The 26,278-nt window shown below is 41.5% G+C and overlaps 2 protein-coding genes across 5 annotated transcripts in view; both read right to left on the bottom strand.

Annotated features, from left to right (window-relative positions):
* Positions 1 to 2,356: 2,356 nt before the first annotated feature.
* On the bottom strand, positions 2,357 to 6,205 carry LOC117460636 (dendritic cell-specific transmembrane protein). The gene is made up of 3 exons (XM_034102191.2): positions 5,168 to 6,205; positions 4,269 to 4,601; positions 2,357 to 3,733 (listed from the first exon to the last, which is right to left on the bottom strand). Exons 1-3 carry the CDS (start codon positions 6,203 to 6,205, stop codon positions 3,674 to 3,676), a joined length of 1,431 nt encoding a protein of 476 aa, XP_033958082.1. The 3' UTR covers positions 2,357 to 3,673.
* Positions 6,206 to 7,618: 1,413 nt separating this feature from the next.
* Positions 7,619 to 26,278, bottom strand: part of rims2a (regulating synaptic membrane exocytosis 2a) — a 156,829-nt gene continuing 138,169 nt past the window's right edge. The window contains exons 1-6 of one of the 4 annotated variants that reach the window (XM_034102160.1): positions 13,855 to 14,215; positions 11,421 to 11,562; positions 11,141 to 11,253; positions 10,495 to 10,596; positions 10,221 to 10,360; positions 7,619 to 10,134 (exon numbers count right to left, since the gene is read on the bottom strand). In XM_034102160.1, the coding sequence (XP_033958051.1) occupies positions 9,931 to 10,134; positions 10,221 to 10,360; positions 10,495 to 10,596; positions 11,141 to 11,253; positions 11,421 to 11,562; positions 13,855 to 14,002 (849 nt within the window). In that variant the 5' untranslated portion in view covers positions 14,003 to 14,215 and the 3' untranslated portion in view covers positions 7,619 to 9,930. Of the gene's footprint in view, positions 10,135 to 10,220; positions 10,361 to 10,494; positions 10,597 to 11,140; positions 11,254 to 11,420; positions 11,563 to 13,854; positions 14,216 to 26,278 lie in introns of those variants that run through there. The other 3 variants (XM_034102161.1, XM_034102162.1, XM_071205816.1) reach the window with 3 other exon arrangements.

The raw sequence follows: 26,278 nt of genomic DNA, 5'->3' as shown, positions 1-26,278 counted from the left end.
TGTCTCTGAATCTGGTGGTTTTAGTCCGGATGCTGCGGTAACAGGCAGAACAGTTTGTGGCTGGGGTGATGGGGGTCTTTTATAATCCTGAGGGCTTTCTTCCTAAGCCGCTGGGAGTAAAGGTCCTCCATGGATGGCAGCTCCGTCCTGGTGATGGTCTGTGCAGTGTTCACCACCCTCTGTAAAGCCTTACGATTGAGGGCGGTGCCGCTGCCGTACCACGCCGTGATGCAGCCAGTCAGGATGCTCTCTATGGTGCACCTGTAGAAGTTGCAGAGTATCCTGGAGTCCATTTTGAACCTCCTCAGCCTGCGGAGGAAGAAGAGTCGCTGTCGAGCTTTCTTGGTGATGGTGGCGGTGTGAAGAGTCCATGTCAGGTCCTCAATGATGTGTACACCGAGGAACCTGAAGCTGTCACCCTCTCCCTCCGGTACACATTAATACAAATGATCCCAATACGTATGATTGTATGAACTATGAAAAGATCTTAAAATAAATACAAATGTATTTATTATAAACATTAGTCCTTAACATCTATCACTGTGTATATCACCATTCAAATATCTTTTAAAAGTTGAACAAACCCCACACAGCTCAGTAGGCTATGAGATGAAATGTTGACGTTATTTGATCATTACAGTAAAAACTAACGTTCATGTTTCTCTTTTTGATTCTAATACTGATGAACGTTCAAAACAAAGCACTTTGGCAACTTACCACACAAGTTTTAAAAAGCTTAATAAGCACCGTAACTTTCATGATATCATTTCTCGGTCATAATCGGTTGTTTCCGTGAACGGCCGACTGTTGAGTGACGGCAAATGCTGCGGTTGCAAGGCATTGTGGGGCAGCATTTTCTCCTCTCCTTTAGTCAAGGGAGGTCCAGTGGTTCCTAAGCTAAAGGAGGTTATAAAGGAAGTTTGAAACCTCCTTTCCTATCATTTAGAGAATTGGAACTGCACTTATCATGGCTGCCACTGAGGGACTTCCGGGTCATTTCACTCCGTTAGGAAGGTTCCTACGCTAAATGGACTATTCGACTTCAGCCCCAGTCTCACATCTCACATCACATCGTCATTAACAAATACCGGAAACAGACCGAAAACATTTTTTTTTAATTAAATAATACTTTATTCCGAGTGTGCTTGCTTTTCTCTTTGAAAGTCATCACATAACGGCATTGTAATACACGGTTCGGCTGCATTAAATATTACATATCTGCCGTAGTTCTGTATTTATAGAGCCCTGATGAGAAGACCATGAGGAACTGAAAACGTGACGTGGGTCATAAATATATCAGCCATTAAACAACATCTTACATTTATTTTCACACAATACGTCTCCTTGCAGTATCAACACTAATTCGGCTGACTTTTACATTTGATCCAATTGGTAGATAGGCTGTATTTACACCATAAAGGTGCACAGCTGAAATAAAGGGACACCTGGTGGTTAAAGCATGTTATTGAATTTCATTATTTTTATTATTAGATATTAATACGATCCCTATAAAGTATATTCATTACTCGTTATTCTCTACTAATAGTGTTGTGCACCGGCAGAAATGCTAGAGAGGTTCATTTTTATGTTGTTTACGTTTGTTTTGTCACTCACTATTTACCTCTCATTCCAGGCTTCTGATTGTCCACCCCTTGTGTGTCTCCTGTGCTCATCAGCGTCAGCCCCGCCCCTGATTGTTCCCACCTGTGTCTTATTATCATGTGCTTAAATTCCCCAGTCTCCCGGTGTTCCTTGTCAGTTCGTCTTGTCTTTTGCCTTGGTCAGGTCTATGCTCTTTTGTACTTTAGAAAAGTTTGTTCCTCACCAGGTGAACTATTATCATTTTGTTCCCAATTTTTGTCATCTGAATTCTGAGATTAGTTAGAAATCTTTTTTTTGTTCACCGTGTTTATTGAAGACAATAAAGTATCTCATCAATACTTTACCTCTGTCTCCCGGGTCGTGCAATTGGGTCCTACCTCCTAAGTGTCTGAGTTCTTAACAAATAGTTAATTAAAGACTGTATATAATGACTATTTTGCACATCCCTTTCAAGATTTTCTAAGGTTTATTGACACATCATATTATACATTATTAATGTCTTGTCTTTTATCTGGACCCTGAGTCTGTAATAAAGTTTTCATTCATTCATACACTACGGTGTAGTTATGCATTAAATGAAAAACTTGGGTCGCAGGTTCCTCAATAGTGCATTACAAGACATCTATCAATATGTGTGTATACCTCCAGCAATGTTAACTATGTTGAAGCACTTATTTTAACTGATATTATACATATGTATTATACTGTTATAAGATGTATGTAGATAGTATAAGAAATGTGCAGAATACGACAGTTTAATGGTGGAGGTATACACACATATTGATAGATGTCTTGTAATGCACTGTTGAGGAACCTGCGACCCAAGTTTTTCATCTCCGGCCTTGTCAGGTATTGAACATTCAATAAATAAAGAACACAGAATTATTAAATATAAAACACATTTGTGTGATTATACTAAATGATTTACAAATAAACACCACTGCATATTTACAACTGTTACACATGCTGATGTAACGCAAATGTTTCCAACTTGGGATCAATAAAGTATATCTTATCTTAAGATGGCTACTGCCATATTTGCAAAATGTGCCTCTGAACCTTGACAAGTGCATGTTTCAGGCTCATCAATGAACAACAGGAGGGGTCACAGACATAAGACCAGCTGTTAAATAAAGCTCTTCTGACCTTAGCTGTCGTGTGGGTATATATATTAATGCTGCCCATACAGACTGCAGCATGGACCTGTTGTAGATGTCTGTGAACACCTTCAACATGTCCCTGCTGCAACATGTCCCCAACACTCCACCATCGTTCCTGTCCTCAATAGCTGTTAGCTGCTCTTGATGCTGGTGAATTAGGCTGCCTTGGGCCGACAATGCAGTCTGGAGTGCTTTTGGGTCGGCTGGGTTCATTTTTGGTCAGTTCGTTCTGTCAGGACCTCGACACAAACTGATGAACCCAAATGCACGACCCAGAGACAAAGTCTTGAATGTAACAAAATGTAATATTAATTCCAAAGATCAGGTAATCCCTCTTAACAGAGTAAGTACTGGAATAAACAAAAAGCGCTCACGAGGAAAAAACCAAGCATAACAAAAAGAGAACTTAAGAAAAAGCACAAAATTAACAAAATAACAAAACCTGACATGAGTGAAAGCGATATTTTCTTAGCTGAGGCTTGGCACGACCATTCGGGGAAACAAACAAGACGAACTGACACAGGACAGGGGAGAGACAGGACTATTTAAACATGAGGTGAGTGGGAACAGGTGGAAACAATCAGGGGCGGGGCAGACACTGATGATGGCGTGAAAAAACATGAAAATGACAGACGTAATGCATAAACATAACTAACCCATTTGACGAGACACAACAATTTGCAGCAGTTGTAGTGTCTAAACACTAACTGCTGCAGATAAATGACAGTCTTTTCCTCCAGAGAGGCACTCTGAGAGTTGTGCAATGAGGAGGAGGAAGTTTTGCCAGAGGTAGAAGTTGAATTCAAAAGTGATCCCCACATCAGGATCTGTGAGAAAGTTGTCCTCATCAGGAGAGTTTCTTAAATGTTTTGTATGCTTTCTAATTCATATGAAAGTCCATCGTTACTTCCTCACGCGATAGTTTGTACATGCTCTTTGGGCCTGAAGAGCAGTGGGCACCAGAACTGTGGCTGAAAAGAGAATAAAACATGCGTTTAAGAGATGTTTAATTACTTTTCAAATGTGGTCTTTATTATTCATATTGTTTAAGAAATAGTGGGAAAAAATCAGGGAAATAAATCAAATGTATATAGTTTTTTCATCTGTGTTTTAGCGTGTGATGTGTTTTCATTATGATCATTATTATAATGGCTAAAGTGCATCAACTACCACACATTCTAAATACTAAAAGCATTCATTATTCCTGCTTTAATGTTATCATGCACTCTATACCCAAGGTACATATATTGTGCCAGGAAACAAGATTGCTTTTAGACTTATTTAGAAGATGAGGAAGAGGTACACTTCATCCTCTTGAGGCTGAAAGGAAAACTAGGGCTAAAGCACTTAGTCAAATCATCCTGACCTACCAAAACTTCATTATTACAACCTCTTTAGACTGATGGGAAAATATTTTTGGCAATCTTTTTTTGTTAACTTTTTTCTCCATTATGTGGGCCTCTTTAAGAGATGCTTCTGTACGCAAAAAAACCCAGTAAAGCATACCTTTAGATACAGTGATGTGTAGCCAGAGTTGTTTTTCTCCTTTCTCTTTTTTAATCTCTTCCTCAGGATTTTGGCATACAGGTACTCCACCCTCATCTCCGCTGCGTTGCTGAAGAATCGCTCACACACCATGATCCTGATCTGTGAGGCTTTGGCAGCAATCAGAGCCATGAGGAGCAGGAGGAGCAAGATGGCCGTGAGAGGAATGATAGAGTTATAGAGCAGCAGTTTGGGTTTAGGGAGGCACGTCTTCTCAAACAGGGTCACAGAGTAGGAAAAGTCTTCTTGATGGTTTTCCTCGCCAATGGGTATGCCTATTAAAGTTGCAATCCCCTGAAAAGACACATGAATAATAAATACTCTGTATACTGCAAATCAGAAGGTCTTTAAATGGGCCCTATTGTGCTTTTGTTTTTTTTCCCTTTCCTGTAGTGTGTTATATATGTTTCTGACATCACTATGTAACACTCACACTTCTATAGATGATCACTTCCGGGTGAAATTACGGCCCCGCCCACTTTTGGGGGAAAACATACACTGTCATTTGGCGGTAAATACAGATTCTGAAGTTTTCGGCAATCACATGTAATTTAGCCAGAAAGTGACGTATGTGTTACTCTTATCTATTGGCTAGCGTTCCAACGTATTGTATGTGATAAGCTAAGGGCTGGGACATCTCTAAGCTGTTGACCAATCACAACAGAGCCAGCCAGCTAACCAATCAGAGCAGACTGAGCTCTGGTTCCAGACAGAGGGTGAAAAGAGCTGCTGCAGCACAGGCAACATGAGAACTATAAAGAGCTTTTTGAACATTGAAGCATGATGTCCCAGTAGAGACACTACATACTGATATGAACCTGAAAAGGAGCATAATTAGGCCCCAAAACAAAAATACTCACTTTGATGCTCACTATCAGCGGGATATGGAACGGCTCCAGTTCGGATAGTTTTTTTGTTACAATGTCGACAAAAAGGTACAATAAGGCATCCACGGTTATAAATATGACCCAAGCTGCAAGATGGGAGGCGACCGGAACCCCAAACTTCAGCATGGCTTTCCCCTCTCTGGTGGTGGGACGGGCCGAGGGGAGGGGGGTGTACAGCTCCTCTTCCTCAGGGGTGAGGGGGAGGACGTGGGGCTTCCCTTCCGCCCTCTGCTTCTCGTCAAAAGCGACAAACCTCCGGCTCACGAACCTGTTTTGGTATTTCATGTCACTGCGGTATCTTTTTATGTGCAGGGCTATAAACATCATGAGCACGAGGAAGCTGAGGGCGGGGAACATCTTCTCGCTCACGGAGGAGACTGTGTTCATAATGGACTTCACATATTTCACTGTGGCGTTCAGCTTCTGCTCCGCCTCACCGAGCGTCACCTGGAACTTTTCTGATTCCAGTCTGGGGGAAACCTTGAGTTGGGGGTCAAGGTTTAACACCCCTAAGTCTGTAACCCCCTTTAGCATGTTTCCTAGCCACTTTAGCATCTTCACATATTTGCTAAACGGAGCAATGACGGCTGCTTTCTTGGCCTGCAGGTTGCAGATCATACTCCGGACCAGACCTGTGGTGTTCTCCAAGGTGTTGCGAATGTTTCTTAGCAGCACTAAACTGGTGCCGGCGGTGAGGAGAAGGTTCCGGCTCTTCTTCATGAAAATAGAGATCACAAATAGAGTCCCTAAGCAACGTACCCTCTTTGATAGGAAGAGGGCAACTGTCAGGAGGGTCCCGAAGCAGCAAGAGATCCCTCCAGACACAGCTAGATCATAGTTCAGCGTGAGCAGGAGGTATAGGAAGAGCAGCGAGCTGAGCAGGAGGCTGGAGACGCTACAGGTGAAGAGCAGGAGGAGCGTTCTTTGCAAGCCATCCCTTTCACCGGTTGTGAAAACGTCCACAGCCAGATAAGCGCTCTCCTTGAGGGTCTGTTTCCATGAGATTAGCATCCTGAGCTAAGATTGAATGCAAACATGTATTAAAAGCTCAAAGTGCAAACCTGTTGTGTCGAGCAAGACATCTATTCTCGTGCATGTGTCCTGCAGTCTCCTTAAGTACGGCTAAAACAGGAAGTCTTCGGCCTCCACTACCCTCATGAATTCATTTGTCATTATCCAGTCATCCCTATTTTGTAACCAAAAGCAGAAGCAAACAAAGACCTCATACAAGACCACATTGTGTGTGAGCGTTTGAAACTTCTTTTATTTTGTGTAGGATTGAGAAGCTGCATGACACTAATGTTTGAACACTTTCCGATGACTTTATGGAAATTCCAATTACAGTAAGTCTAATAAAAGCTCTACAGAACATTTTGGAAAGGGGAGGTGAAAGTCGCAATAAGGAGTCATTATGGTTAGGATTTGTAAGATCAGGTAATATTGTCATCACTAAAGTTACTATAGTATATATATTATAGTGTTACTATATTGATCAAGGTTAAAAGATAGCTCCTTTCGAGGAATTGAGAACTTTTAACGGAATAGATATAGATGTTGCCGGGTTATGACTTCAGCTCAGCCCTGAAAAGGTGCTGGTGAACATTCTGAAAAGCCTTGAGTCTGTAGCATGGCTGTAGACTCTTGGCCTTGATATGTCGACCATTTTTGTCATATAGTAGTTGTAAACATTATTTTACTGAACTGATACAATTTTATAAACATAATCTTCCTTAGGATTAATCACAAAATCAGTTGATCCTAAAAAGTCAGATACAACGTATAACTTTTTTCTGGGCCGACACATACATACCCCTATAGGTGAAACCTTACAAACATCATTTTTATAAGCAACTAAATAGTCATTTGTCAAGCCTAATTGATAAATTAATTTAAATCAATGTGTGTGCTTGGCCTGAATTGCCCAGCACATGGACAAGCTAAGTAGCTTAGCAGCTAGTCTAACTTGTAAACCAGGTAACTCACTTTCTATTAGAAAATAGTATGGTAAATATGTCCTGAAGATGTCAGGTAACCCTTAACCCAGTTTGCCTTTTTATAAAGGCATTATATAATGTTACAGAATAAAGGTACTGTATCAATTCCTTTCAAACATTACATTAAAATAACTTCTATCTGATACTGGTGCGCTTTCAACCATACGGTCGGGTGTGTTGTCAGAGAATATAATCTTCATATTTCTTCAGGGTCTCCACATTTATAACATAAGCCCAGCTTGATAAAGGGGCCTATGGAGTTGATTTTGAAATCCACCTGGTGGATCCTAAAGAATGCATTATGGGAATTGTAGGATTCAGGGTGTTGTGAGCTTGAGCAATATGCTACTAGAGAATAACATTCAGTATGGATCGTGATTGTACATGCGTGTGTGTTAGTCGTATCATCACCCAACTCTTTGCATCAGTGTAATATCAATTTTTTTATTTTTTATTTGAAAAATAACTTACATAAATCTCTGTACTCAACCATACTTAACCAAGACATAGCCTTGGCATTAACACATTGCACCAAAAAGAGAAAATGAAAAGGCATTCAAAAGGATAAATAACATATGTCTTTGTCATCACGTGAGGCATTCTTCCTGTTCCAAAAGAGTCATCTATTCATGGTAGCTTGTTTATTCAAATTCTGACATCTAAAGGTATGTACAATCAAAATGAAAATGAAAATATATACTGTAGCTTGTTCCAGCCACAAGGTTTTCTTGGACATTAAAACGCATTATCGTCATGTGGAAAAGGAATAATGCCTCAGTTCAATTTCATTCAGACATACTGCAACTATAAGATTCATGTACTTCCCAGACATGAGAAGTATTTATAATTACTAAAAATAGAAAATAAAAAATAAACTGGTCTTGGCTTTTAAATAAAACTAACAAAAATATAGTAAATTAATTTCATTTCATTAAAACAAGAAAAAACATTTTCTGTGGCAATATCCCTTGTTATTTGAACTTGTGATTAGCTCATCTTCACAAACAGTGCCTGTGGACTTGAACCACAGCGACACACACATCTCTCGCATGTTTGCTGCCTCTTGATTAGGTATAGACCTCTCGCTGTACCAATACAGATTATTTTTGCATGTTCGTCAACAATACTGAAATAAAATACACTTGCAATCACAACTGTTTCGTCAACCTCCATTAAATATAAAATATTTTCCTTGTCACTTATTTTTTCTCAAAAACCTGAAAGAAAACATGACCTTGGGGGTGGAATGTCTTTTGTTAAAACTTCAATAAATGGCCGCAGAAGACCAAGAACTAATTTGCTGTAGAGTTCAATTTAAAGGTGAGGGAGAAAAGTAATGAAGTTGACATGCACTGTACAAGAAACTGCAAAAATTCCAAATATCATCTTTATCAAAACATGCTGAGTTACTGTAAGGTGTGCCCAAGCCATGTTGCAGAAAATCCTTTTCAACATGCTTGTTAAACAAATCAAATCCAAAATAAAATACATACTGAAACAGTCCTCAAATCTGGACAATGTCAGGGGACAATGAGTAGTACAATGAGAAGTACCCTGGGACAAGGAAGAAAAAGAGAACATGTACAATTTGCACATAATGTTTATCTTTATAAGGCATGAGCCTTTTACAATGAAATAAATAATTTACATTTATTTTCATTATCACTTTTTGTCACATAAACATTTTCTGTTAAATAGCTCCAAAAGTTTCCTTTAAGTTTCCCTTATCTGCATGTCTGCTAAACACAGACTCATGAATGGTCTAAAGAATGATAAACAATGCCTCTTTTTTTAATCACGATGTTGCATTCACTCCCCTTGAAAACCATGCACTAGTGACATTTATCTTACAAATAATATAAATTGTTGAAAATGGCTGATCTGTTTTATTTTTCTTCTTCTTTTTTGCAAGTTGCAGCCTCAAGAAAATAATTGTCTTTTTTATTTTTTTAATTCAGCTAAATTTGTGTCCATGCAAATGAACTAAAAAGGGAAAAAAATATATTTTTCTCATTTATTTTCATACAATATATCAACAGAGAAAGAATGATGGTAGATTGTACATCTTTTCATGGGGTTTCTGTTTGTTCTGGAGTGTTGATGGTAGCCACTTCAATATTGCCTCTGATTCATTTACCAGTACGGGTTGATTCAGTACGTAAACCTAGAGTAACCAGGGTATTTCTTTTGGGGTTTTGGGGGAGTGTGGACACAAGCTGGGACACACCTCACCCAAAGTGATGGTCTCCAAAACTCCATCTACACAGCTAGGTCTGTTGGCGTGGCGTGACCAAGCATCTGGTTAGAAACACTGTCACCCCCTTCAGATACAAGTACATAAAAAAAGAAATAAAAAAAGGAAACCAAAAAAAAGAAAGGAAAACATTTATTTTCATTCGAAAAGGGCTTCTGTAGAACTCGTTTAGCGGTTCCCAGTGCTGACCCCCATGGCTTCGAATTGGATGAAAACCTGGAACTGACGGATTCCTCGTGCTAAGGAGTTCATTCCAGCTTCCTCCAAACAACAACAACAAGACCCGGCATCCCGGCCGCCAGGCGCTTGCGACGCGCTTCGCCTCGTGCACAATGTGCGCAACGTTTTTGCTCAAAACACAGGATCACCTTTTTTGCACCCCTGGAAACAGGCTCAGAAGACACAACATCAAGCATGCAGTGTAACCGGGGGCGTGACCTGTAATCGCAACACTGGCTGCTACAACAACGCTATCATTCTGCACGCTGCTATGATCGAGAGAAACTGTCCAGTGACGATTGGGAAGCTCTTCTTGTCAGTGGGGCCAGAGTAGGGTCCACCAGTGAGGAAGGGGGGAAGAGCTTAAACCAGCCAATCACCATGTTGGACAGGTCCAGCTCATCTAACAGTATCTGAACTGCTCCCATGAAGGATTTATGGTCCATGCGTCCATAGTCGCCCCAAACGATGATCTGCAGAGAAAGAGGAAATACTGAATCAGAAGGACGTTCGCAGTGGAACAGTGAGGAATGATATTGTTTGGTTTCCGGTTCCTCACCTGTAAAACCTTTCCTACGGGACTCTCCTCAAACGGCAGTTGCTGCTGGTAAAGAGGATCCAAGGTTTTTCTTGCTACTTTTGTTTTCTTTTTGGCTATGCAGACTCCGTTTTCCAAAAGGTAGACCTTTACATATGGTGCTGGGAAGAGAGGAGAGGGGGAATATGTTCAATATGCATCATCTCTTATTCTCACCCCAAAGCCCGAAAGAAACATGATAGTAGGTCTTTTAAGTTGAATGTATGATATTAGTGTGAGTGAGAGCTTCAGTTACCTGGCAGTGACTTGGAACCTGGTTTTCCCACAAGGCCACGGGCTCTGATGACCTCCACCTCCAGTGCTCCCTTCTTGTCCACCATACCAATCTGGATGTCACCTGGATAACAGCGTTGACAGATTTTTACTTCAAGCACTATAATAACCTCATATTTCACACCATATACAGACAGTAGATATAAGTTAGTATGGTATAGGTATTTTAAATGAGATATGCATGCACTCTGTCTGCTTTGCTTTGTGTTCTGTAATGCAATTTAATGTCGTCATATTTAACTGTTTGTACCCAATGTTTTTTATTAGTCAGCTGCATGTTAATTGTCGTACTGCATGAGTTCTGATCCTGTTCAACCGTTCCTGTTTGATTTTTTCCTGTTCTGTTTTCATTCAATATTCTTTGAATTGTAACATCAGGCCGTGGGACAACAGTTGAAACGTAGCCTTTTGGCTAGCAATGGCACTTTTACAGTGATGTTGATAATGTGCATTGTCACTAAGGAAAACATACATAATCAAATAATGCATGACGAACACGATGACTAACTTTCCCTCATCAACGTGTTCACTTCTTAGTGCAAAGAGGTATTCTGTGAATAACCAAGGTACTGTATACAATGAAGGACTAAAAAGGTTGCTGTTCTCACCCATGGGGGGAGTAGCCAACGTCTGTCGTCCAACCAGCTGGGCGGGGCCGAGACCATCCAGGAAGTCGCTGAACTGGGCTTCTGAGGAGAGCCTCACACCGGGGAAGATGAGACTGGAACAGAGAAGACACAAACATGGAGATGAAAGATACAGTTTCATTCAGATAAGACACATCTGTCGGGGTTCAGCGGCTGTAAGGAAGAGTTTGGAATTGTTTGCTGCGTATGTGCTCTCAGTGAAATAAGAAGGAGCTTTTCGAGCGACCTCAGAATAACTTACTTTCCCTCGGAGCTGTAGCTGTTCATGCTGCCGTCTGCGGACTCCCGGCTGGCCTGCCGAGTCATCCTGCTCCTCATCTCCACCGCCAGGCCCGTCTCCGTGCTCCTCTGGATGGTGCTGCGCAGCTTCTTACCCCCTGCTTCTGCACAATGAAGGCCACACGTGGGGGAAGAGAGGAGGGAGGGAGGGAGGGAGAGGAAGAGCCAAGGAGAGTGTTAATGCATGACACTGCATCATTTTGTGACTCATACAGCGAGTTGCACACGTGGATTATAACTGTCCCGCATTCATCTGCTCGTAGAACATTCCGTCCAGAGGGAAACACAACACAAAGACTGTTTAGTGGAAATAGATCTCTCTACCTTTAGTGTAGCTCATTCTGGCCCAAACAAGGTCGCTAATTCACCCTCTCTACAGATACCCCCCTCTGGTCTGTGCTACTGGCTGCCTGCGGGGGTCTTGTGGGAGCCGTAGCCCATGCTTCCCCCCCATTCTAACTGATCCAAGATGACAGCTGACTCGGAACATTAGCCCTGCTGCGGCTCCTCTCCACACGGCCTCCCTGTTCCTGTGCTGGACGTACACACACCTACACACACCTACACACATGCTGCACCACTTAATACATGCTTGGCTGCCAACACACACACACACACACACACACACACACACACACACACACACACACACACACACACACACACACACACACACACACACACACACACACACACACACACACACACACACACACACACACACACACACACACACACACACACACACACACACACACACACACACACACACACACACACACACACACACACACACACACACACACACACACACACACACACACACACACACACACACACACACACACACACACACACACACACACACACACACACACACACACACACACACACAAGCTGGCATGTCTGCACAACAAATACATATAAAGTGAAATTGTGCACGGCTACGGTCACAGACTAATAATCAAAGTATTATGAAATGTCGATGCACCAATTATAGATCTCATATCTGCAATCAAACCAATACAAGATGAGTTCATCCTGTTACTTCCCAGAGGTCAGATATAAAGTAAGAGTTAGCGTCACTTCACTGTTGGCACCCCCCAGGCGCGCTGTGACAAACAATGGGCTATCACCTTATGCCACATTTTAATGAACATCCTTTCCCGGTGTGCATGGCGTATGAAGGAAGCATGAATACACCTGTCTTCCCTCTTCCTCCTCTTATCTCGCACAGGCCTGATCAGACATGAAGCCGGTTATTGAGCCGGCCTCCGCCTCCTCTTCCTGCTCTTCACACTTCACAATAGGAGACAAGGCCATAGAGGTTGTCTCTGACGTCTGTGGCCAACCTGAGCATAAAGAGCTCGACCAATCAGTGGCCTGTGATTAACGAACACTAAAATCACAACATTTCAAGTGAGGGAAATCAGTTGTTTTACTCCCAGCAGTCCTTACTGTATTTACTATACTATCAATAAAGGGGGGATCTTTTGAAATAATAACTAATACATGTTTCTCTCCAAACTGGAATATTATAAAAAAAATACACAAAAGTACATTTTTAGCAATGGCAGATGAGGTAAATGTGTCACAGACATTATCACCGCTGTTTGAAAATACTGGGCAGCCGAACCATGTTGTTAAGTATCTGGCAACACGGAGCAGCAGTGGCCTTAAAGTCAGACCAACTGGCCCGTCACGACCCTCAAATCCTAGCCATGCCAAGAAAGGAAAAGACAATGAGTGGTGGAGCAGCTCGTGGCCAAACAGTGGAGGTGTGAGGACAAGTGAGTGTAAAGCAAGTGGCTAAAAACAGCTGGTGTCATCAGGCAAAGATACGAGGATAACGGAAGGTATACAAAAAAGAGTACATCATTAATGCATGACTAATAGGACCCTGTAAATAAATAGGACATGAGAAGAGCATCTTGGGAGGCATAGATATAAACACTAACAGGCGTCATCAGTAGCCTACTTCTCAGGAAATGTGAAGAAACACTCATCGAGTAATGTTGTGTTCTTAAGCTAAATAAACACCACCACCCACATGGTACTAAGCAGTGATTCATTTCATTTCCATTCATAGCTAGACTTGATATCACGGGGGAATAAGATATTGACTCGCATGAGTAGAATATGAAATCATGCTGGTTCCTGTAGCAGTCTGTGTATTTCTGAGATGCAGGCACATAAACCATATCAATTATATCCTTATTGAACTTCACTTTCATCCAAGCTAATTGCATCTGCCCCAAATCTCCCAACGATCAATACCTCTGCATCTTCCCGCTAACCCTAAATCCATCTCCTCTCTCTGTTTACACAGCACTGCCCCCCCCCCCCCCAGCCTGCAGCAGATGATGCTGGGATACTATCCCCAGATCTGGTCTTACCTCCGTCCTCCTCCTCATCGAAGGAGTTCATGCAGGGGAAATAGACAGCCAGCGCTTCGAATGATGCAGACAGGCTCATCTTGCTCTGGGAGCGTGTGATGCGCATCCCGGGCGCCGCCGCGGTGCTCTCGTGTCCCTGCCTGCCCATGGTGACCGGCCGGAGTGCTTCTCAACGCACTGAATTCAACGCACTATTCTTTAGCTATGTTTTTTTTTTTTTTTTTTAAATCAGTGCAATGTGTTTGATAAATTCCTGAGTGTAGTAGCAGAAGCCTCTGTGCTGTAGGAGAGCAGGTTGTCTTGTAGTATGTGCCTCATGCAGAGCTTCAGAGATGAGTGTCTTCAGTGGCTGAGTCCTGCGCTGTCTGGGTCTGACGTTCCCACTGCACCTCTTTCTTCAGGGGGGAGGGGAGAGAGCTGCAGCGCGCAGCACCAATCAGAGAGCGCTTCGGCTGGCTCTGCGGGTGAACGAGCTCTACCCGGAGATACTGAGCCCCCCCTCACCCCAGTACTTTTCCCCTCAAAGTTATATCATTTGCTTTCTCTTTTTTGTCCTTCTGCTTAATATTTACTTTGAGCTTTTCATCGTTGCTATTTTCCCTTTTCTCTCATCCCCTGCCCCCCTTCCCTCCTTCTCCACATGTTGTCCACACAGGTCAGTGAAAACAAGCTGTCATTAGGTGTGCAAACAGCCCTGGGAGAGGGCTTCAGCCACCTGGTGGCCACTCCAAGTTCACGTGCAAAACTCATTGTTCTCTCATCCGAAAACCAAAGGACCACAGCTGTGCGATGTGTTGCCGATCATTTATTTAGCTTTCGCAGGCTGTTTCCAGAGTGAAGTGGATTATTATTATTATATAAAATCTTCTTTTTAAAGCCTCTGTGACACAGCTACACTGAAAAAACTGAAACTGACTTTAATTAAATGTGTTATGTCAACAGATGTCAGATAACAGGTTAGGTTAGTTAGGTTAGTTGAAAGCAATAATATTGAATGTATTAAAGAATATTAGGTTCAACTTAATATTATTGCTTTCAACTAACTTAATACAGTTATCTGAAATCTGTTGACATAATACATTTAATTAAAGTCAACGTTTTTTCAGGGTATTTTGTTTTGCAAAACATCTCCCTTTCAAAACACACTTTCAGACCTCAGCTCTTTGTTTGAATTAGAGTCCAACTTATCTAAACACTTTTTTCTGTCTATTTCTACCGCTTGAGGACACTCAAGGTCACAACAGTGCTAAGAGTAAAAGGTTCCTCACAGGTGTCCCTGAAATAACACATCAGCTATTGGCATGGTGTGTGAGGGGTGACACTTAAAGCAAATGTATGGCATTACATAAACTCCAGCCCCTCTGCTTTCTGTCGCGACAGCAGCTTGGTAGGACATGAAGAGAAAGTGTGTCGCCTTGACAAGTTAACAGAGAACCAAATGTGGTGCTTTTGTTCTGAATATGCGTCTGGCAGAATAGGCACAGCACAATTATGGTGCTTCTCCGCACCATCATAAATATAGCGAGCTCCCTGTAGAGTTGTAGCTGAGTGTTTCACCCTAAGAGACATTGCAACCTACTTCCATGAAGAAGCCTCTCAATGCCTTGTGTCCTTGGCAGGTTTCATCTAGGTCAGTACACACAAAAACACTTCTGCAGCGAAGGGAACATTGGAATAACACACAGTAAGAATACAAACAAATGATTAATCGTCACCTTATTTTATCAAAGAAAATGATGTAAGGCTCCTGCTAACTCAGAGTGACATTAAAGGTGGGGTAGGTCATTTTGGAGAAACCAGCTCGAGTGCGCTAGAATTTGAAAATACACAACCGGAAAAAATCTGCCACTTCTTTACAGAGCCCCTCCTCTAACACACACGAACGCGCACATGACCAATGAGGGCACGAGATAAGTTTGTGCACAGATGGAAGGCTGACAGGCAGGTAGGCCATCCAGTTACTTTAGCCGGGCCGGCTCGGATGATTGGTCGTGCTTTTTACAGTACTACGGCTTCCACAGATGACTTTTTTTTAATGTATTTATTGTCAAAGCATTTAATATATTCATTGCTATCGGGATGTTAAGAACATTCCATGGAATATAACAAGTGTTTCTGAAGTGAATTACCTACCCCACCTTTAACCTATATAGTGTGTATATTATAATGAATCTAAAACACAGCTCATTGTAGGAAGTTATTTGTTCAAAAGAATCACGTAGTTTGAAGACTTTCAGTTATACTAGCAGTGTGGTGACAACTACTTGGGATTGTACACAAACAGTTATGGTTCCCTAGAGGTTTAAGCTAACTGACATCTCTTGTAGAAGCATCGGCAGGTTGACATTATTGGTTATTATTTATGACTTAACGACTATTAAAAGGACTGCTACTCAATTCAATATACATGGAACCCAAAGAATGAATCCTAATGACTTGGCCGATCTGCCGGATGGATTCACAAAACACACACATTTCGGTTGAATTGTGTCATTTTCCTCTAGCACTGTCATGGTCAACATCACAATATTAGAGGACTTTTGTCTTTGATCAAACCTCATTTCCATCCTCCTCAGCCTACCTTTGTGTTTAGTTAAGAGACAACCTCTGGGTCAAATAGGTGACGCCAATGTGTAAGTGTTTTAAACACCATCATATTGGTTGCTAGAAGAAGCCCAATTGTATGGAAGTCTACGAAAAAATGTTGTGTGTTTATATCCAGTAAGCATTTTCCTGAAGAGTTTATTGTCTCAACTGTTATTGGTACTTTTAATAAGCGCCTGATGTAAATGTGTCTATTTATGGTCCAATTTAGAGTAAAATGGAAGATAAAGCATTGTACACTTTAGGGCGTGGCTAACTTTTGATTGACAGGTAACTATCACAGTCTAAGTACTATCTGTATTTCCGCATTACAGCTTTTACTCTTTCACTGTGTGTTTCAAGTTAATACAATGTCATTGTTTTCCCTCTTGAAAAATGTCTTGTTCAGTGTTGTATTTTGCTCAACCATTAGTATTAAAAAAGACAAGATGGTTGCGTACAAAAAGTGAAAGTAGAATCTTCGAGACCATAGTCCACAAACCCAGTGACTATGTCTACTTGGTATATAAAGTCAATGGTTTTGGTGCTAATCAGCCTAAAACATATTTTAAGCTTAATTGCTGTCCTAGCAAACCCTTTCAACACAGTATGTGGATGTTTGTTTAAGGAGTCTGAAATAAAGTCAATACCTCACATTACAACAACACAAAAACTATCCTTTGCCAGAAAACATTTAACATTATCAACAAATAAAGCCTATAAAAACTGGAGCCTTTTAAACAACTGTGCAAGAAAGAAAAAGGATCTCCATTTTAGGGCATGATGGTCCTCTCAGATTTCCCACCAGCATAGTTCAGATTAACCTCAAAGCAGTCTTGCAACATATGTAGTCTCATTCCATCCTATGACAAACCTACACTTCTGGAAAACACAATCACCTCAGAGGGCAGGAATCTCAAGAACCCTGTTCTTCTACAACAACAACAACAACAACAACAGAGCGTAACATCCCAGAAGTTGTATGTGAGGCCCGTCTGGCAGGCGGCAGGGATCACAGGCGGAAGCTTTCGGAAGTCTTTCTGATTGATGATCCAGGGACAGGCCGAGCGTCAGGGAGAGACTCTGGCCCTACACACTGTAAACACAGCTTAATGGAGGGCTCTAACCCTGCCACTCACATGCATGGATGTAGGCTAACACACATATTTGAACACTTAAATCCGCACACACTAGGACACGCACCAGTACGCATATATAGGCACAAACACTCTCTCCTCTCTCAGTTTACATTCCCTGCTGCCTCCCTTGATGCATGCCAGTCCTGCTGTCTGGAAGTTCAATGTCCTCTCGTGGGTCTAGATCAGGGGTGGGGAACCTCCGGCCCCCGGGCCGTATACGGCCTGCGAGACCATTTGGTACGGTACGGTAAGGTAATTTATAAACACACGCAAAAAAGAAAAGAAAAAAAAGAAATCTAGACCGCAAAATAATTAAACAAGTGAGTGCCTGTTTTTCCTGGCCAAGGTCAGGGTACTTGATCACAACACGAGCCTAACGTGTCATCACGTGGTATATGTCTCGTCTGACAGGGTTGCAGTTCTGACGGAGAGCACCGGAACGTGGCTCGGCACTTCAGATAAGGAGCCGTACAGATGCTGCAGTTTCTGCGTGTCTGTGTCTTTAGTTGTAAACCCAGTGGCGATCTGTTCATCTGTCACACTGATCATGCAGTCAATACCTTTGTTGTTATTAGCATCTGGTTAGCTAGCTATGCTAACGAATATAAGAAGCCTTTTCTACAACCAGTGAGGTAAAGGCACATCTTTATATGATCATTATAGTTATAACAAAATAAGAGAATAAAGTAAACAGGTATAAAATACTATATGACAGTAAAAAAAAGTTGTAATAAACAAGAAAACACTTTGAAAGGGGAGTGATTTGTAAAATATCCATAAATAAAAAGTAAATCTGTTTACAGTTCTGTTTCATCTGGGTGTTGAGAGATGTTTCCATAGATCTCTTGATGTTGCTCTCAAAGTGCACCAGATTGATGCTTTTAACTTCAATATTTAAGAAAACAATCTTCCCGGGGTAGCATGCCCCCGGACCCTCCTAGAGGAGGTTAGGTCCCCCCCCACTTAAATCATGTTCACATGGATAGGAAACTAAATACATTTGCACACATCTTGTGTCCATATCTTTCTGTTTTGGTGGTCATGCCACACCGTGCACGTGCATGCATGCGCGAGTCATGGTAAGATATCTGGATTAAGAGGTTGCTTTTTCTTTGCACAGCATGAATGAAAGAAAGAAGAAATAAATGGGTTGTGATTTTAGTATTTTTAAGCCGAGGTCAATAATTTGTACGGCCCTCGGAGGATGTTGAAAAAATTGAAATGGCCCTTGAGAGGAAAAAGGTTCCCCACCCCTGGCCTAGATCAAACCTGATGACCGTTGTGAATAAGCTTTACTTGCAAAAAATTACATTTGAGATTATTTATTGTCATAGATATCATCATCTATTGTCATCTTTGCATCCACCTGAAAATGTAGGGTCCTAGAGTAACGTTTATTTTACCTCTGGTTTGGTCGCCACCAACTCCAGAGAATGATATCATATGAAACACAGAGAACGTCAACTTGCAAAACGTTCCAATGTCTTCACTAGCTAGTTGCTCATTTAGTTGGTATAGAGTTTGACACAAAGAAAGCAGCATACAGTACAGTATGGTAATGAGACTATTTTGCGGTCACATGTTGCGCACAGAGGTAAATTGTAACAATACGTTTCTCAAAACTCCAAGGCAAAAAGAAAAGCGCGTAAAAGGGACAGCCTACCCACCTTCCTCCCCACTAGATTGTGTTGGTGTGAGTGAATGTTGGAGATTAAACAGGTCCTCGAAAGGGACATTGCACTTGGATTTTTCCAACATATTTTTGGCTCTTTGAGCATAACAAACTCGTGCCATCTAGTTCCATTATATTGGAGAAATAGCAGACAACTCCGCAGCCAATATCTCCAACACCAGCTCACAGCTCACACCGAAACAATCTGCATTGAGTGATAGCACTGCAGTTTGGAGGGGAAATATGTATTCATGATTTCGGGTTGACTTTCTCTTTGAAGATATAACAGCATGTTTACCCCCAGACATGCTGACACTGTGTCCTGCCATCGACTTCACACCTCCACTGAAAAGGTTTGGAGAGGCATATCTACAAGGTGGATGGCAGGAGGTGTAGCAGGAACAGTCTGTCCCCTGACTGTCTCCCTACATTCACTGGTGCGAACACTAAGAGTACAACAGATGGAAAGCTAACAAGAAAGAGGATCTAAATACTACCAAGTCTTATATACAACATCCTGATAGAAACTACTGGGACATTCCACATCACTTACAGACACAACACAACTAGTATGATATATAAGACCTTCTCTTGCGTGTGAAAAAATCCTGGCATGATTACTTCTCACGCTGTAAGAGGAAATCATATTTAACCATTTTCATGAACAGCATCATGCTCACGCTCCATGACTAGACTGACCACAGTATTTTTACGAGTGCATGTCTCATCAGACTTCCTCTTTGACTGACAGCTGCAGAGTGTTGCTGTCAGCGTTTAAAGACAGAACGATAACAAGAGGAAGTTAAAAACACAGGAAGTTCATTTTTAGTCCAGTGCAGCTGGGAGGCAAGAAGGCCCTGAAATATGGGACGTGACTATACAAGTGTGTTTAAACGGTGTCCAAGCCTCGGACTGAGGCAATGGAAGCATATGGCTGTGGAGCACGAGCCACACTGCAGGCAGACAAACACAAAGCAGCTGGTGGAGCATGGCACGCTTTAGAAGATGAATCAACAGCTTTTAAGCTAAGCTTATCGCGATAGATGCATAATATTCTAATTAAACTTATCAACTCTGTATGCTTTAACGTGTAAACTGTGTGCTTGAAATTAATGCTGATAAAATTAATTGCATGGATGTTTTTTAGAAAACAGTGCTGGAAATTGTTTATTAATGGTGCTGCACAAATAACGACATTGTCAAGAGGATGTTGTGGCTGCAAAATAGTAAATCCCTTCCCTTTGAAAAGCAACAGTAGCGTATCACAATTATGTCAAGTGTTAATTCATTTGTAGCAAAATCAGCACTAAAGATTTGCACCTCACGTTTCCACTTCATTTCCTATACAGGCGGTGTTTCTGTACATGTATAACCTGGGTTAACATCAGTTCACTAGCTCTTGTGTTTTCCTTGAATCACAGCCAAGTTATGCTCCAGCACAATAACCGCAACATACTGTAGAAACACATCTTCAAAACAAGAACGTTGGTTAATTTCTTGGATATTGCAAAGGACGCTGTCTGCTAAGCGACACGCCGTGTGCTGCTCGCAGTGGGAAAACAATCCATTTGGTCCAGCAGCTCAGCAGACACAACATAAAGACCTCAGGGATTCTAGCAGGACCTTTACGATTGATACATATCTGTGATTCTAATTTTTGTGCTCAGTAAAATACGTATCAAGAGAAATATAGGGAAAAAATGTCTTTGATACAAAACAAACCCAGTATGCATTCTCTTATCTTTAGTCAGCTCTGCCTCTTAACATTAACATATTAAAAAGGTGAAAACAAGCTTCACCTCAATGTAAGGATAAATATGCTGCTTTATTTATATCATAACAAAATGCAGACAGCAACTGTCTTTACCTAATGTGTTTAGGCTTTGCTGCAGGTGCACAGAACCTGAGACAAACCGTACAGTAACCATAGAAACAGACAGAGGTGGGAGAAGTACTCAGATCTTGTATTCTAGCAAAAGTGGAAGTACCAGAGTGTAGGAATACAAGTTACAAGTGAGAGGATTCAAAATGTTACTCAATTAAAAGTGCAAAAGTAATATCAAAATATACTTAATGTACCAAAAGTAAAGAGTACTCATTGTGCTGATTGGCCCATTACAGAATTATATATCATATGTTTTCATTATAAATATTGATCATGAAAGTGTTCTCAAAGCTGGTGAAGGTGCAGCGAGTTTGAATGACTTTGAATACTGCAGGGTAGCTGGTGGAATTACTCCAGGTGGAACTAAAATGTAAGTGTTGATTATATATCAGATTATTAATCAAAATCTGTAAAGTAACTAAAGGTATTAAATAAATGTAGTGGTTTAAAAGTACACGATTTAGAAGCTTCATACCTGCAACACTACGCTGTTTTTGCATTTACTGTACTTGACATCCTTTCGAGAGCAAGTGTACTCCATGATTCGAGCAGTGTGACTGTGTGTATCAATGATTCTGTGGGTAAGGTGGCAGTCTTGTTGTATAATAACCAGAAAACCCAGACAGCGGAACAGAGATGGCAGATGGCCCATGATATAACAAGAAAATGCCAGTCTGTAGTGTCGCAGATATTATGATAATATAATAGTGGGATGCAACAACTCATTTAAAAAAACTGCTGCAGTGGAAAAACACATTTAAAAGAGGGCGTCCACCTATCAACCTGGTGCAGGTTGTCTCAAAGAGCACGGATGTCAACACCACAATATAAGATCCTTCCAATCACTACATGTGGGGACTATTATCAAGAGGTCTGTGTGCAGTTGTACAGTACAGGTCGTATTGCTGTGATGTAATATGGTTATATAGCAGTGGCTTTGTTAATAGAATTGGAAAGGTTCTGTTCCTAAAGTGTATTCACATATTAAGGTCAGTGCGGCTCATCTGAGAATTTAGGCTGATATCATTGTAGCTATATAATTGTTGTAAAGAAAAACAGAGAAAAAGCACTAATGGAGTAAAGGAAGGAGAGAGAAGCAAGGACAAAGAAAGAGAAGGGATATAATGATGGTATGTTTCAAATGTCAGTTATGAGGGACTAAGCTATGTATAAAGAGAGATGTGGATAAAGTGGCGGGGCCCTCGTAGTACCTGTGCTGCTGTGCTCCTCTCATGCATCATCCTGAGAGCAGCATGTCTGCTGCGGCCCCCGAGGACATTAATTAGCCGCCTCAGCTAGCGGAGGAGCTGCTGATACAGGCACCCAGCTCAACTCGGAAGATAAATTACCTCGGCTGAAGCTCAAAGTTCAGCTATTTCCCCACATTCAAAACAGTCTGTCAGGGGACCGAGGAGGTCCAGAACTACGTCAGTATCTGGTGTAGGTGAAAGGGGAGAGGGGGGGGGGACAGCCAATGCGTTGTTCTGTATACATATAGCAACTCTAGGCTCAGTAAGTTACTGTTGGTGGCATACATACACCCTCTTAGTAAAGTTATACATTCATCAATAAGGGGAACCTGTATGAACTAACCCCTCACCCACAAAATGATCAGTTGTGTAGCAAGTCATTACGTGGCCGACAGGGGAAACGCGCCCACACACTTCCATTAGGAGAAATGCGCTGCACTTTCAAAAATAATGCAAATAAAAAAATGCTAATTTGCTAAAAAAACGTGCAAAAAAAGAAACATCTTCAAGAACTTGACAACACATCCGCAGCGTTTAGAACACTTTCACCAAAGAAACATGTGCAGCGTTTACTAGAAGCATTGTATAAACAAAATGCTGCAAGAAGCTCAAAACCAACAGAAACCTGGCACCAAAAAGTGATGCGCACAGCCGGGACCGGAGCGCTTGTTGATGTTTGTTGAAAACTTGAATAAATACATTATTTCCTGGCATGACTCCATAGTGATATAAAAAAAGTCAGTGGGGTCCGCATTGCACAACGCCAAAACTATCACATCTGTTTTCAAACTCGGAAAATAAATCTTGTCCTGTATACGTTTTGAAAATGCATGTGTAATTAGTGGAGGCATGCAGAACAAATATACTTTTCTAAATACCTTTAGATAACATGGGGTAAGATATATACACATATTTTATACATATTTGTATACCGTACTTTTCGGACTATAAGCCGGGACTTTTTCCCCCATTTTTTTTGTACAGCTAACGGCCACTAGGGAACCTCCTAAATCGATGGATGGGCTCTATGACCGGTCCGCGCCCGCCACCTTTAAGCGGCGGGCTCCAGCAGGAAAAGCGAGAAGGGTCTAGCTGCGGCCGCGGCCAGTACACGGCGGTACACAACACTACGGTGGCTGAGAAGGGTCTAGCTGCGGCCGCGGACAGTGGAGGTTGAACCAAGCCCCCAGGAGTGCGCCGGAGTCTTGTGGCCAAACGGCGGTACTACACTTCCTTTGTGGTCTCTAACTCGTTGGATAATTTTTTTTATTTTTTAAACTAAATAAACTACCCAGTATGAACGTTCCCGGGTAGCAGTTCTCTTCCTTCCCTTCAATTTAACCCTTCCCTTCCCCCCATCCTAACCCTAACCACTCCCTACCTTTTTACCTAATCCTAATCTTCCTTCCTCCCTCCTAAACCCCAAAACCTCTCCTACTGTAAGAAATGAAAATCAATGTTTATACTACATGGGCTGTATGATGTAAATCTCGTCAATTCGCTTTTAACGGTGGTGCCTCTCAGCCACCGTAGTGTCGTGTCAGGTGGGCGTGTCGTGTACCATCGTGTACCATCGTGTACTGGCCGCGGCCGCAGCGAGACCATATTGGGACAAGTTGGAGGCCGGAAAAGAGTGAGACAGGTAGCGCGCCAAAGTAAAAGTGGAACCGAGAGACAGAACGAGAGCAAGACAGACGGACAATTTAGCTGCTGCGGCTTATATGCAGGTGCGCTTTATAGTCCGAAAAGTACGGTACATATCTGTATATTGTATAATTGTATTTTTTATTCGGGATTGTTGGAAACGTCATTTCAATCTCTGTCTGTACACACAAACTGAAAGATTGACATTAAAGTTGAAATACAGACATTTTGTGTAATAATCTTTTTTAAGGAATAGAAGCATACACGCTCACATACATGTAGGACATGTATCCATCAATAACAGCTTCCTAGCGTGTGAACGAGGTGTCAGGTTGTGCATTGAAGCTTCAATCAATCTGATCAATCCTCATAATTTCTCAGAAGCAAAAGTAGGTCAGTGATGTACCAGGTTGCAGACGTGTAACCTTAAGAGCAAATGCTATGGTACCATGGAACACCATTATTACAAATAACTCAAATATTTATAAAATCAATGGAGTGACACATTTGTCTCAAATGATGAGCTTCTTTCAGGGTCAGGTAGAGAAAAGTAGGGCGTAAGAAGAATCATGTTCATGCTCAAGGCTGCACCCAAGGGAGGGGAAACTAGCTGCTACTGACAATGTATTCTACCGCATACTCAGAAACTCTAACACTGATTCCATCTTTTTCTTATTTCTATATCACAGCTGTCAAGGCCCAGTTTCTATTTCTTTCTGCATTGTTTTCTAATATTCTGGGACAACTTAATATGGGGAAAGCGAAATGTAATATCAGGTAGAATGCTTCTACTGTAGCTGTGTGAAAAGATGGTAGAAAAACAAATATATCCGCAGTGTTGTATAAGAGACACAGCCTACCTATTCATTATCCATGACGACATGTTCCATGTAAAAGCAGAGAAGATCACCCCATGCACGCCATGTGATACATATTTCAAAAACTCTAGAGAGCATACATGCAGTTCATAATACATGTTGTTTACAGTGTGTTAAAACATTCAAAAGAGATGTGTGTGTTTGTGTTTGAATATGTTTAAAAAGAAGGCACCTTTAAGCAGACATAAGAATGCACCACGACACAGCCAATACGTGAACTGATAAATGTGAGCTGCGGGTCAATACTGTAAAATGCTGACAACATCTGTATCAGCATACCATTTTATGACAATCTCTCCATTTTGCATAAGTAGCATAGATAGTAAAAGCACCGGCGTTTATGGACAGAGCAAGCATGCTGATCTTTGAGATGCCAATGTAAAAGCAGAAGGATGCACAGATGAATGCACGGAGATGTGTTTTCAATAAGCTGCAGGATTTGATTGTGATTGTCTGGTTTCAGCTGACTCGGCTGGGCTGGGGGTGTTTTGGGAATAAAGCCTCTCTCTATGGAGCCTACACATATTGTAGCAGGGGGCAGAGACTGCTGACTGGTGGGTGGGACAACTGAGCGTAATAAATCAAATGGATGTTTCAGCTTGCATATGATGACCAGTGTGGATCAATAAAGCGCTTAAACAAGCACATGCACAGGCTTGTTTTTTTCCCAAATGAATTTTCATAAAATTGTGACGCTGAGGTGTTTCTGTTGGTCAGCAACCGCATTTTTTATAATTATATTTCTTCATAAAAATAACCTCATTTATTAGTGATTAAAAAAGTTAACAATTTATTTTACAGATGTTAGGGATGGCCAATCAAAGTATTTGTTTAATTGATCCGCGATATTGAACAAGCTTGACTGGCTGTATTTTCTCCTCTGCCAACACCATAAATTATACTAAATTGCGGTATGAAACTATTACATTTGTTATTTAGAACATGTATGTGCACACACCGCGCCATGTGCACAAAAGTGTGCAGCAAAAAGTAAACAAAAGTCATTTTTGTAATTCACGCAATATATGCACAACTCAACGAAAATCCAGGTAATTAGGCAATTAAGACAATCCCTGTCTATGATCCTTTTTTTCTTTTGTCTTTGCTATAACTTTCTTAAAAAACTGAAAACTTTAAAGAACAGGCACTGAGGCAGGCAAAAAATACTTTTCAGAACTGAAGTGTATGCTGTGCAGCATTTTAATCTCAGCAGATACAAGTATCGGATCATGACTTGTTATTTGCAGATACTCAGTATTAAATGAATGATTGGGATCAAGGTTAAAACAACAGGACAGTTGCTTTGTTTAGACCACATGTATCAAACACAAGGCCCGGGGGCCAAATCAGGCCCTTGGTGGATTGAATTTCGG

The sequence above is a fragment of the Pseudochaenichthys georgianus genome, chromosome 16, assembly GCF_902827115.2.
Source record: "Pseudochaenichthys georgianus chromosome 16, fPseGeo1.2, whole genome shotgun sequence".
Classification (NCBI taxonomy): Eukaryota; Metazoa; Chordata; class Actinopteri; order Perciformes; family Channichthyidae; genus Pseudochaenichthys; species Pseudochaenichthys georgianus.
Note: the sequence above shows the minus strand (reverse complement) of the source record. Positions and strands in the feature narration are given on the sequence as shown.

Excerpts from the sequence above, each read along its gene's own strand:
- LOC117460636 (XM_034102191.2), bottom strand. The coding sequence starts at position 6,205 with ATGCTAATCTCATGGAAACAGACCCTCAAGGAGAGCGCTTATCTGGCT. Across the intron at positions 4,602-5,167 it reads CGCTGATAGTGAGCATCAAA|GGGATTGCAACTTTAATAGG; the intron begins GTGAGTATTTTT and ends GTGTCTTTTCAG. Across the intron at positions 3,734-4,268 it reads ACACATCACTGTATCTAAAG|CCACAGTTCTGGTGCCCACT; the intron begins GTATGCTTTACT and ends TTCTCTTTTCAG.